This window comes from Tenrec ecaudatus, chromosome 6 (genome assembly GCF_050624435.1).
Source record: "Tenrec ecaudatus isolate mTenEca1 chromosome 6, mTenEca1.hap1, whole genome shotgun sequence".
Classification (NCBI taxonomy): domain Eukaryota; kingdom Metazoa; phylum Chordata; class Mammalia; order Afrosoricida; family Tenrecidae; genus Tenrec; species Tenrec ecaudatus.
Genome location: NC_134535.1, coordinates 133,613,506 through 133,626,507, shown reverse-complemented (window position 1 = coordinate 133,626,507; position 13,002 = coordinate 133,613,506). Strand labels below are relative to the sequence as shown.

At 53.1% G+C, this 13,002-nt stretch overlaps 1 protein-coding gene across 1 annotated transcript in view; it reads left to right on the top strand.

Moving 5' to 3' along the window:
* CACNA2D4 (calcium voltage-gated channel auxiliary subunit alpha2delta 4) overlaps positions 1-13,002 on the top strand; it is a 122,149-nt gene that overhangs the window by 40,393 nt on the left and 68,754 nt on the right. Inside the window, exons 19-23 of the mRNA XM_075553391.1 lie at positions 6,908-6,969; positions 8,128-8,195; positions 10,943-10,988; positions 11,093-11,190; positions 12,504-12,597. Coding sequence (XP_075409506.1) covers positions 6,908-6,969; positions 8,128-8,195; positions 10,943-10,988; positions 11,093-11,190; positions 12,504-12,597 — 368 coding nt within the window. The remainder of the gene's footprint in view (positions 1-6,907; positions 6,970-8,127; positions 8,196-10,942; positions 10,989-11,092; positions 11,191-12,503; positions 12,598-13,002) is intronic.

Genomic DNA, 13,002 nt, shown 5'->3' with positions numbered 1-13,002 from the left:
GCTGCATTTGTTTGCTACCACCGGCTCTGTTTCCCCCACATGCCTTCTCTCAGTGCTATTGTGTTCTCACCTGCCAATCCCTCCAGCCCTCCCTCTCGGCCCAGGGGGCGGCATTTACAAGCTTGTTCCTCTTAGAAAACACACTTCTGGTCTCGCTTGAGGCCCAAGAAATCTTTCTTACAGCCTGGTGGGAATCTCTGTAATCCTTCCAGCCGTCCTGCTGGCCAGAGCGGCAAGCAATGCGCCAGCCTGGCCTTTTGGTTTTGCTTTGTTCTCCCAAGGAGATCTCCCATGTGTCCCTACTTCCCACTGATGGATTGGACCTTTCTCTCCCCTGCCCCGTAGACACGCAACCCCAGCTGTGCTGGCGTAGTTTCAGGAGCCCTGGGTGGCTCACACAGCTAAGTCGGATGGCTACTTAACCCCACTCAAAGGGGCCTCCGACGACAGGCCTGGTGATCTGCCGCCGAAAGGACACAGCCTTGACCAGCCTAGGAGTCAGTCTGTTCGACCCAGGTGGGGTCACCGTGGGTCAGAGCCGCTTCCGCAGCCACTAACCCAAAACACCAAACCAACGGTAAAAAGATGGTTTTAAAAAATAAATACATGCTTTGGGGAGGAGACGAGCCAGTCAGGGTGTAGTATAGCACCAATGAAACACACAATTTCCTCTAGTTCTTTTTTTTGTTGTTGAAAATTTTTAAACATTTTATTAGGGGCTCATACAATTCGTATCACAATCCATACATACATCAATTGTGTAAAGCACATCTGTACATTCTTTGCCCTCATCATTTTCAAAGCATTTACTCTCCCCTTAAGCCCTTTGCATCAAGTCCTCTTTATCCCCCCTCCCTCCCCACTCACCCCTCTCTCACGAGCCCTTGATAATTTATAAATTATTATTTTGTCATATCTTGCCCTGTCTGACATCTCCCTTCACCCACTTTTCTGTTGTCTGTTCCCCAGGGAAGAGGTCACATGTAGATCCTTGTAATCGGTTCCCCCTTTCCAACCCACTCACCCTCCACCCTCCCAGTATCGCCCCTCACACCCCTGGTCCTGAAGGTATCGTCCACCCTGGATTCCCTGTGCCTCCAGCTCCTATCTGCACTAGTGTGCAACCTCTGCTTTATCCAGACTTGCAAGGTAGAATTTGGATCATGGTAGTTGGTGGGGAGGAAGTATTTAGGAACTGGAGGAAAGCTGTATTCTTCATCGGTGCTACATTGCACCCTGACTGACTCATCTCCTCCCCTAAACCCCTCTGCAAGGGGATCTCCAGTGGCCGACAAATGGGCCTTGGGTCTCCACTCTGCACTTCCCCCTTCATCCGCTAAGGTAAGATTTTTTTTTCTGATGATACCTTATACCTGATCCCTTCAGCACCTTGTGATCGCATGGGCTGGTGTGCTTTTTCCATGTGGGCTTTATTGCTTCTGAACTAGATGGCCACTTGTTTACCTTCAAGCCTTTAAGACCCCAGACACTATCTCTTTTGATAGCCGGGCACCATCAGCTTTCTTCACCACATTTGCTTATGTACCCATTTGTCCTCAGCGATCGTATCATGGAGGTGTGCAGCCAATGATATGATTTTTTTGTTATTTGATGCCTGATAACTGATCCCTTCAGAACCACGTGATCACACAGGCTGGTGTGTTCTTCCATGTGGGCTTTGTTGTTTCCTCTAGTTCTTTAATGTTTCCTCCTCATCCCCCACCCCCACCCCCTGCTATCATGAGCCCAATTCTACCTTATAAATCTGGCTAGACCCGAGCATGTACACGAATACAGATAAGAGCTGAAAGCACAGGGAATCCAGGACAGATGAACCCCTCAGGACCAAAAATGAGAATAGCGACACCAGGAGGAGAAGGGGAAGGGGGGGGGGTTAGGAAGAGGGAACCAATCACAATGATCTATCTATAACACCCTCCCAGGCAGATGGACAACAAAAAACGTGGGTAAAGGGAGACATCAGTCAGTGTAAGACAAGAAAAAATAATAATTTACAAATTATCAAGGGTTCATGAGGGAGGGAAGAGAGTGGGGGAGGGAGGGGGAGAAATAAGCTGAGACCAAGGACTCAAGTAGAAAGAAAATGTATTGAAAATGATGATGGCAACAAATGTACAAATGTGCTGGACACAATGGATGGCTGACTGGATGGTTTGTGATAATAGTTGTAGGAGTCCCCAATAAAATGATTTTTTTAAATACATGCTTGGCCAGTACCTAGGCCACTTACCCTGCGGAATCCAGGTTTGGCCTTCAGATCTATTTAGCCCCTTGATAGCAGGGCTCTAGCTCCGAAATGCAGGCCAATAGCAGGGATCAATGTAGTCAGACATCCTGGGCCACAGGCCAAAAGGAATGAACCAGCAAAGCAAAGTGTCCACGAGCCTTGAACGGGAGACCCTTTCCCTCATTCTCCGGTGTTGGATAGTTCAGAGCAAGTCCTTGGCACAGAGGGAGGGAGAGGTAGGCGTCGTCTTGAGACTACCTGCAGGTCCTCGTGTCTTGGGTGCGTGTGTGGACACACGGACACCACGCATGTACACACAGACACCCCGTGGCTGGCACAGACGGTGGGGCAGCTTCCTCTGCTGATCCTTCAAGGCCTCTTGATCCCCACGTGCTGGGTTTCAGAGGAGCCTGGTGGCTCCGCGGTTAAGCGCCTGGCTGCGAGTCAAAGACTCGTGGTTCCTATCCCCGCAGCGGCTCCGTGGGAGAAAAGACTTGGTGAAGTGCGCCCGTGGAGATTTCAGCTGTGGAGACGCTGCGGGCAGCCCTGCTCTGCTGTGTCGCGTCGCTGGGTCCAAGCCTGCCCGACAACACACGGCCAAACACGGCGAGTCCGGGGTCCAGGGCTAGAGTGCTCTGTCCCACTCACTCGGGTCTCTGCCCTCGCCCTGGGCTGCTACCACGAGGTCAGCCGAGGATAGCGGTGGGAGAGCCACTCCAGGGGCAGACAGGCACCCTACTCCTGTAAATGGCGCCAGTCTCACTTCTGCTCTGTCCTAGAGGCTGCGGAGGGAGAGCGGACCGGATGGCAGAGAGCCTGAGGGGAGTCTGCACACGCACACTCACACATGCACTCACACTCACACTTACACACACTCACACATACACTCACATATGCACACACACACACATTCACACATGCACTCACACGCACACTTACACACACTCACACATGCACTCACACACACATACACTCACACATTCACGCACGCACACACATTCACACATGGACTCACACTCCCATATTCACACACACACATTCACACATGCACTCACACATACACACACATGCACATGCACTCACACGCACTCTCACATTCACACACACTCTCACATTCACACACACCCTCACACACTCACACATTCACATGCACACTCACACATTCACACACACTCACGCATTCACATACACACTCACACATGCACTCACACACACTCTCACATTCACACACACTCACACATGCACTCACACACACTCTCACATTCACACACACTCTCACATTCACACACACTCACACATTCACACACACACTCACACATACACTCACCCATGCACTCACACTTACACATTCACACACACTCACACATGCACTCATACACACACATTTTTCCCAGCAAAGAGAGGTACACTATTACAGAGCAGCTTGACCTCCCACCCCTTCTCTCTCTACTGCATCATCCAACCCCGCCCCCCTCCCCCTGCGCTTTCTGTTCACAGGATGGGCACACCCCTCCTTTAGCCTCAGTCTGAAAAACCCACCTCAGGGTTCTGATTTTGTCATCAAGAAACAGCGAACCCTCCCACAGACCAACCCTTCAACAGACAGCACTTATGAACACTGGATGAAATATAAGCAGCAAGCATTTAAGAGGCGCTTGAATGTAACCACACGCAGGCAGAAACAAGGTGAACAGGGATTGAACTCTGGGCTCCAGAGCCCTGCACTGGGTGAGATGTACAGGGTTTGGGGTTTTTTTCTCCTCGGGGAGAAACGTTGTCCCAAGTCCCTTTGGAGGGGAGCAGCCAGAACACGAGCAGAAAGCCACTGTTTTGTCATCTTGAAATGGCAGCGAATAGACTCCAGGCTGCCAGAGTGTCTGGAAATGACAGGGGATACCCAGCAATGAGAACACCACAGATGGGATGGTGTTTTTTTCCCCCCAATTCCTTCAAACTAACAACAAAGAGACTAGCAACCCAATTAAAAATGGGTAAAATATGTCGACACTTCACCAAGGAGGATATGCACAAGACCAATAAGCACACGCAAAGATGCTCCACATAACGATCATCCTAAGACGGCAAAGCTGAAATCCATTTCACAAGCTCAGCGATAGTTATAGTCAGTGGACTTGCTCTTTCATGGGGCAGATATGCAGTTACTGAGGAGTTGGCCCTGGCCTTGGTGACCCCGGGTGTACCCGAGAAGAACCCCGCTCTACAGAGTTTGTAATGGATGACGAGGACGTTCGAGGGGAGCTTCAAAAGCAGTCCGGAGACACTCATATATGTATATATAAAAAGAGCTTTATATCAAGAAGTAATCGTGCATCAATAAACACCCCAGTCCAACTCAAGTCCATAGGTCCGTTACTAGTCCATAAGTCTCTCTGCAGACTCACGCAGCCACATGCAATGATGCAGAATGCAGGGGGATCACAGGCCGGTGGGTGCAGAGTCCTGTGGATCCAATGGCGGTGGCCTCATCACAGGGCTCCTGCAGGGCTCCACGTGACTCGTCACCAGGAAGGTGAAGGCAGAGAGAGAGAAGGAGATTCCCAGGACCCTCCTTAGGAGAAGGTCACGCCCACAAGGTGACACCTGATTGACAGGCTAGACTCCACCCTACACGTTTCCATCTGCAAGTTGACGTGAAATTATGTAACGACCATTTTCTTTGCATGCCATTTTTCCATGAGCTTTTTGAAGCCCCTTCATGTATTTCTAGGCCTTTCTTCCAAGGAGCCTCTCCCTCCGGGTGAGCTAGGAACTCTTGACTCTTCAATTAGCAGAGCTGTTTGCTCTCCCCAGGAATGCTAATCAAGCCTAAGATGTGAAAGCCTGGCCACATGAAACGCTGGCAAGGATGTGGGGCACCCAGACCTCTCATGCACGCACTGGTGGGCATGGAAAATAGTACAAGGAGTTTAGAATGGTATTTGGCAGTTTTTGTTTGCTGTTTTCTTTAAATCAAGGAAAGCCCACATTCACCATATGACCTAGGACCCATTCCTAGTACTTACCAAGAGAAATGAAAACACAGACACATGAATGTAGCCACATGACTCAATGCGCCCCCAAATCGGGAACAATCACCCAAGTGCCCATCACTAGGGGAAGGTGAGAACAACGGTGGTCTGTCCAGAAGCTAGAGCGTATCACTCGGCAACAGGAAGACACAAGCTACTGGAAGCATGGCGCTGATTCTGCCGCACGGTGACATGGAACTGAGGACCAAAACCAAACCAAACTCGCCGCCACTGGGCCGTTTCCAAGTCATAGTGACCCCATAGGACGGTAGAACTGCCCCGAGTTTCCGAGACGTGCTCTCTACCGGAGTAGAAAGCCTCATCTTTGTCCCGAGGAGCGGCTGGAAGTTTTAAACCGCTGACCTTGCGGTGAGTCGTGCCACACGTAACTTGCTTCAACACCAGGGCCCTTTGTCTAAAGTCAGGTTCCTAGAAAGCACCCCCTGCCTTTTCCTAACGCCACCCACTCCTGCCATGGCCTTGACACCTCACCCCCACCCATTTCTGAAATGGACAGCGAAAACCCAGAAAGAAGCGACATAAGATAAGAACCGTTTCCGGACCGATATAAAACTGGACTAATGGGATTAACATGGGGCCGGGGACCGCCCCTCCCCCCCCCTGCGGAATGCTTCTGAGTCCAGAGCAAACCATACCGTTCCCCATGCCACCTCTGCCAGCTGAAGCCAAGCTCACGGTGCCATAGCCACCTTTTGCCAGAGATTCTACCGTTAGTCCTGATGAACAGATGAAGACCGGAAGGCTTAGCAAAGTGAAGTCACCGACCCCCAACGCACCCACCTTGTTTGCATTTAAACCCACAGGTCTGATGCCCAGTCTGTGCCCGGCAAGCCAACATCCGTCCAGTCAGCCTCTGCTCAGGAACAGCCCCAGGAACACAGAGTTCAGTGGGGTTTTCAGCGGCTGATGGTTCACACCTAGTTCATCAAGCCTTTCTCCTGAGCAGCCTCGGAGGCTCCTCTGAGCTCTCAATTAGCAGTCAGGCACACTAAGTGCCCAGAGAGCCCCTTCAATGCCCTTAGCCACCACAACGCTTGTCCCTAATGTGGACAAGTCTAAATGGAGCCCAGAGGAAGGTGTCTTTGGAGGGAAAGGAAGCTATGAAAGAGGTACATGGCTGGGGTGGGGGGCAGGTAAGTGGAGCAGGGGGACAGTGCCCCATTCTTCCTTGGTGGGTTGCCTAGAGATGAGCTTTGGACATCTTTTGTACCAATCAGAAGCTTCTTGTCTGTTCTCATCCTGGACCCTGGAGCCATTGTCCACACCTGCACTGTCTAGACTCTAGAATATGATACTTAAGAGCCACAGTGGCTGGATAAATGTACACTGTGTTTCAGTGGCACGGTAAGCTGGTTGCTGGGTCACACTGTACCTGTGGCTCGTGGCACAGGTGTGGATCTCGGTCCTTAAACCCAGGCAACACCCACGAAGCACTGCGGTTTTGCTGGGTTCTGCCTATGGACCTTAATCCAAGGAGGCAAGTTGGTGGTGGTCAAAGGAGGAGGGGAGACCAGAAGGCAGCGTGGTCCAGCGGGACGGGGGCTGCAAGGTCACTGGGTGGGGAGGCAGTCCTCTCTCCAGCAAGCACCCTTCTCTTTGGCTCTTCCAGAGGCGAGTCCTTTTCCTGACCCATGATTACTTCTTCACACACATCGGGGACACGCCTTTCAGGTGAGAGGCCCACGTTTTATGCACAGAGGGAGGGCTATGAAATATGATTGGCCAGCAGCTTGGAGTTGACTTCTCAAGTCTGGGTTATGGGCTTCGCCATATTATTTGGCAAGGGGATGGTCATCGAAAAGAAACCAGGCCTGGCATTCAGCAAGGTGGGTTGGGATCAAGAGGGGGGGGGCTTGAGAGTCGAACTGCCTGGGTTTCAGTCCCAGCTCCACCGTGCGTAGCCTGCGCAGTCTGGTTCAAGTTACTAAACCCGTCTGTGCTTTAGACTTAGCTGTAAAAAGGAAATCACGATCGCTATGCCTCATGGGATTGTTCTGAATATTAAGTAGTCCACTTAAAGCTCTTAAAGGAATGCCTTGTTGGAACATAAAAGGATCGAATTTAAAGTTCCTTCAAACCCCATAAACGGTTGTTTCTCGGCATTTTACAGATTAGGACATAAATGGCCCGTATTTCTGAATTAACTCGTGATCTCTGAAGTAGTGACTCTCAGCCCGACTGCTCATTAGAATACCCGTGGAACTTGGTGAAAATTCCAGAGCCCAGGCCCATCCAAACCATGCAATTGGAGTGTCGGGCTGGTGATTCCGATGTTCAGCCAAGGCTGACAACCAAAGGTCTAGAGCAGGGGTTCTCCACCTTCCTCGTGCCGCGACCCTCTAATACAGTTCCTCATCTTGTGGTGACCCCCAACCACAAAATGATTCTCCTTGCTATTCATCACTGCAATTTTGCTCCTGTTATGAATTGGGCCACCCCTGTGAAAGGGTTATTTGACCCCCCAAAGGGGTCGCGACCCACAGGTTGAAAACTGCTAGTCTATAGGAAAAGAGGGTCTAGGGGACTTGCCAGGTGGGAAGGGGATTTCCTGTCTGTGGGACACGCTGTGAAGCTTGGACCACTTTTCTACATTTCAAGGGGCCCCTGTGGGGTTCAAGATGTGCTTTGGCTACAGTGGGAGTTGGAAGGGCTCTTGGTCTAGCGAATCTCCAGGGTCCTTCTCAGGAACAAGCTGGAGCTTGGCCTGTGTGCCGTGCATACGTCACGGGCATGAAAAGTCATCGGTTTGGGATGAAGGAAGGAGCAGGTTGTGGGCAGGGAGAGGGGTGTCGTGCTGTGGACGTGCATGTGTTCTCTGCTCCTCGACAGTTTGGGAGTGGTGCTGTCCCAGGGCCACGGAGAACACATCCTCCTGGGGAACACATCTGTGGAAGAAGGTACGTCACATCCCATTCAGGTGCACAGAGGCCAGACTGGACTAAGTCCTGGGCAAGGCCCACCCCGGGGAGGGGAGCAGGGAGCTGCCTCAACAACCCCCCATTCCCGGGCATGAAAGTGGGCTCTCAGGGCAGGGACTGCCTAGAGTGGAGGGGTCTGTGTGAACTGGTACCCATCGCCCGCTGGCTGCACAGGCAGTCCTGCACCAGCTGACCAAGCCCAGCAATGCCCAGTCCCATGCTGGGAGGCTTTTCTGGGCCAAATGAGGGAGAGCAGTTGAGGGAACGTGTTGTTTGAACCATGCCATCAGAAGGCTAGAAGGAGGAGATAAGAAAGAGAGGATACATGTCCTGGTCTAGCCAGACTTGTAAGATAGAACTGGGGTCACGGTAGTGGGAGGGCGGAGAGGAAGCATGAAAGAACTAGAGGAAGGCTGTGTGTTTCGTCAGTGATACACCGCACCCTGACTGGCTCTTCCCTAACTTATGGCCCTTCCAGCAGATAAACCCCTCAGGACCAATAAGGGGAGCAGTGCTACTGGGAGGGTAAGGGGGCCGGGGTGAGTAATGGAGAACCAATCACAATGATCAATGTATGCCCCCCCCCTCCCAGGAGGACAGACAGCAGAAAAGTGGGTGAAAGGAGACTGCAGTCAGTGTAAGACATGAAAAACAATCTTTTAAATAAATTATCAAGGGGACATGGGGAGAGAGGGGAGGGGAGGGAGGAGGAAAATGAGCTGTTACCAAGGGCTCAAGTAGAAAGAAAATGTCCTGAGAAGATGGTGACACCATATGCACAGTTGTGTTGGAGACAATGCATGGCTGTATGGATTATGATAAGAGCTGTAAGAGCCCCCAGTAAAATGAATTTTAAGAGAGAGGAGACCAGCAGCATAAGGTTGTCTGCAGTAAGTAAACCTAAGAGAAGCGGCTGGCAATGGAGGGAGGAAGGGGAGAAGGGCCTCATCCCGGGTCCCACCTGGTCCCTGACTCGCCTGTGCCGGAGACCCTGAGAAAACCAAGTCTAAACCAGGGTCCACGGACACTCAGGAAGCCCTTGGAAAAGCGGGTCAGTGGTCTGTCTGCCACATTCTGTCCCTTCTTTCTTCTGTTCGTTCGGTCCCCTCTCTGGACTGCATCTCATCTGCCTGCCCCACCCCTCCCCCACCCCATCAGCCTGGCCATGGCCACTCTCTTCAGAGGCACCCCCAGCACCTGCCGAGGAGTCTCCCTGCCTCTCTCCTTTGCTGGGGGGCCTTTTAAAGCAGAGAGGTCTCTCGGAAAGGCCAAATCTGATCCTGTCACTGCTTCAGGACCTTGAATGGCTCTCTAAATTCCACGCCCCCCCCCATTTCTCTACACACTGAGCTTCCAGGCTTTCCCGTCTGCTGTGCTGTCTGTCCCCCCCCTTCCAAGCAAGGCTCTTTTCTCCAGCCCCCAGCCCTCCACTCCACTCTAACTGCAGGTCCCAGATCAGAAGATCCTACTCTGGGAAGCCATCCCTGTCAGGGTACCTCTCCCCACTCTCCCGGACCCAGACCAGTAGGAGCTTGCCCCTGCACCTCCTCTATTAGCCCTTCCATGTCTGGTGGGCACTCTCTTTCCCCACCCTCCTTTTTCTCCCAATCAAAGCCCTTAAGCACCCCGCCCCCCCGCCACTACACCATCTTCTGTCTTATGCTTCAGACCCAGGTGTTTCCAGCTTAGATGGCTCAGAGGACTGAAGGGGTTCTGATGGACCAGACAGACATCAGGGGGTTGGATTCATGGAGGTGGCTGGGCTTTACTGAGGAAAGGACACCCCCCACCCCCACCCCCACACACTTATGTATTTGTTTTGTGTCAGTTAGCCCTCCTAATGACTTCACAGAAGCCCCCAGCCACCCACCCACCACCCAACTTCCATCATCCTCTCCTTTGATTTTGCAAAAGCCTGATGAGGCACTAATTAGCACTGAGCAGGAGAAGGTACCCCGGAGAGCGGGGTCCTTCACTGGGCACACGTGGCGAGCACACGGCCAGGGCAGGGGCCGTGGCGGGCAGGGAGGCTGCACAGGTAGCAGAAAGCAGACGCATCGCTGACCTGCAAGGAGCACAGTGGGGCCCAAGAAGGCCAAGGAGACTGAAAGCATGTTTTTCAAAGGATTGGCTCCCCCAGGGGCGGGGGACCCGAAGCCTAAGGAGGATTAGATGGGGGCTGCTCACAGAGCTGGAAGGATCGCGGCATGCCCGCTCTAACCAGAAGGCAGCTAGGAAAGATATGAGGGACAGGAAAGCCAAAGGGGGAAGAAGCGATGGCTCCTGGACAAGGAGGTCCTGGGAGACGCTGTGTTTGAATGTGAAGTAAAGGGGCTACGGGACCCTGAGGCAGTGGGGAACAGGGTCATGTCGGGAAGTGGCCCGTGACTGAGTCCCTCCACTGAGGCAAGGCGAGTGCCTGGAAAGAGGAGAGCCTAAAACCCAGCCCCGTTCTCCAGCAAGGAGGCCCGGTGGTGCTGCGGGTGAAGCATTGTGTTCCTGACCGCAAGGTACACAGTTCAAACCCGCAAGCCACGCCTGAGGAGAAGGATGAAGCTCTCAGCTCCCCGGAAGATGCACAGTCCTCCGAACTCCTACATGGAGTTGCTGTGAGTCAGAACTGACTCAATGGCGGTGGGCTGGTCTTTGGGGGTCGTGGTCCTTAAAGACGCTCACCGCACGGCTGTTTTTCAACTCTGCTGACGGTGGCGCCTCTCTGATTTCAGGCCTGCATGACCTGCTTCATCCAGATCTGACGCTGGCCAGTGGATGGTAAGCAGGGACATCCCCGTTCATGAGCAGTAGAGACTGGGGGTTGGGAGGGGACAATGGTGGAATCATCGGCGTGAACGCTGGCTGACTCTCATGGTTTCCAGGATCTACTGCATCACAGATATTGACCCAGACCACCGGAAGCTCAGCCAGCTGGAGGCCATGGTCCAGTTCCTGACGGGGGAGGACCCAGACTTGGAATGTGAGTGCCACCTACCCAGTAGAGTCCTGCTACCCAGGGCTGTGCAGGAAGGGGCAGCAGATGCCTGGGGGGCCTATCCCTGGGGCTTTGGAGTGGCTGTGGGAGAAGAGGGAACTTTCCAATAAACTAAGGCAGAGCCCGCCTTTTCTAGGGGATGAAGCCACTGTGGGCACATCCTTGGAGCTGTGGTGACAGGAATGTATCACCCTGTCAGGAAGAGAGAGCTATTTAACCCCTGTCTGTCTGCAGAGCCCTGTTGGGACTCAGAGCAGACGCTCACATGTGTCAGGGCTCCCTGCCCCAGTGACCACCCAACAGTGGGCCCCAGTAAGGAACCTACACCCAGGAGTGCTCACCTCCCTAGGTCAGGTGGCCTCTTACAAAGCCTATGGGCCCACAGCTCTAGTTTAAACTCGGGTTCTCAGGCTGACCCTGAATTCCCCTGCTCTAAGGCAAATGGTGAGATCACGGGGCCATACCCTCAGCTTGGGGTCATACCTTCCCTGGAAGAAGGAGCAGGTCATCCTGCCACATAAAGTTCCCTCCCATGAAGCGGCTCTACCTCCCAGGTCCGCGGGATCATTTGTTCACTCATCCATTCCATAGACAACTACACACGGACCACATACCCAGGCTAGGCGTTGAAGGTAGAGATATGACCCAACAGACAAAGCCCTGGCTCTCCTGGAGTTGATAATCCAGTGGAGCAAGCAGATGACAAATAGGCAAGCCTGTGCGTGTAGACATAGATAATTACAGATTGTGAAAAATACCATAATAGGAGGCTGTCGGGGAGAAAATGGGATGTGCTTCAGCTAAGCAGATGATCAGGGAAGGCCGCCGCTATAAGGAGCTGTCACATCAGCAGCGTGGGGAAAGAGCACCCAGACCAGGGAATGGGGGGGGTGGGGGGGAGGGAGGCTCTGAGACAAGGAGGAGCGTGGCACATTCAAATCCACAAGACTGCCCAGGGGCCGGCATGTCCTGAGGTGATGGTCAAGTTGCAGGGGGTGAGAGTTGAGATGGAAGAGAAAGGCGGGCCCGGATCCAAGTATGCAGTCCCAGAACTATTCCCCAAACCCTATCGGATGTTCAAATGGGGGAAAGGTCTTAGAAATCATTTCCTCTTATTCTTGTTCGGGGTGGAGGGGCCTGGGACTCGTACAACTCACAAAGATGGTTTTGCGGGACATGTTTGAGGCATAGCTGGTCCCGAGAACTCCAGGGTCCTTCCAAGGGGTCAGTGAGCGACATCCAGATCGTGGACAAAACAAAGGACTTCATCTTCACGTCGCCCCCGTCTTGCTCCCCAGGTGACGAGGAGCTGGTGCGGCAGGTCCTGTTTGATGCAGTGGTGACAGCCCCCATGGAGGCCTACTGGACGGGACTGGCTCTCAACAGCTCAGAGTAGGTGCAGGCACGCACTGTGGGTTCAGAGAAGAGAAGCAGCAAGGCTTGCTTCAGGTGCCAGGCTTAACCTGGCTGAGTTGGGGCTCCTCCTCCTACCCGGCTGGCAGCTCAAGACCAACCCTGTCCTCGTAGCCGACCGTGATCGGGGATAAGGGCGGTCAGACGTGGGCAGATACGAAGGAGCTCAGGGCCCCAGTCAAGCCGGCCTCTGGGAAGTCACACACACGCAGATTGCTGTTGCCTTCTCTCCCCTTGGAAAAGACGCCAAGTGCGGGTCTCCCCCAGGCCAAATGCCACTCTTCCTGGGGAAGCCCCGTCCTCAGACCCCTCTCTCAGACCTCTCTCTCATCAATCATGAGAACTCAGTCACCAAAGTGCCGGGGGGCGTGGGGGGGCGGTGAA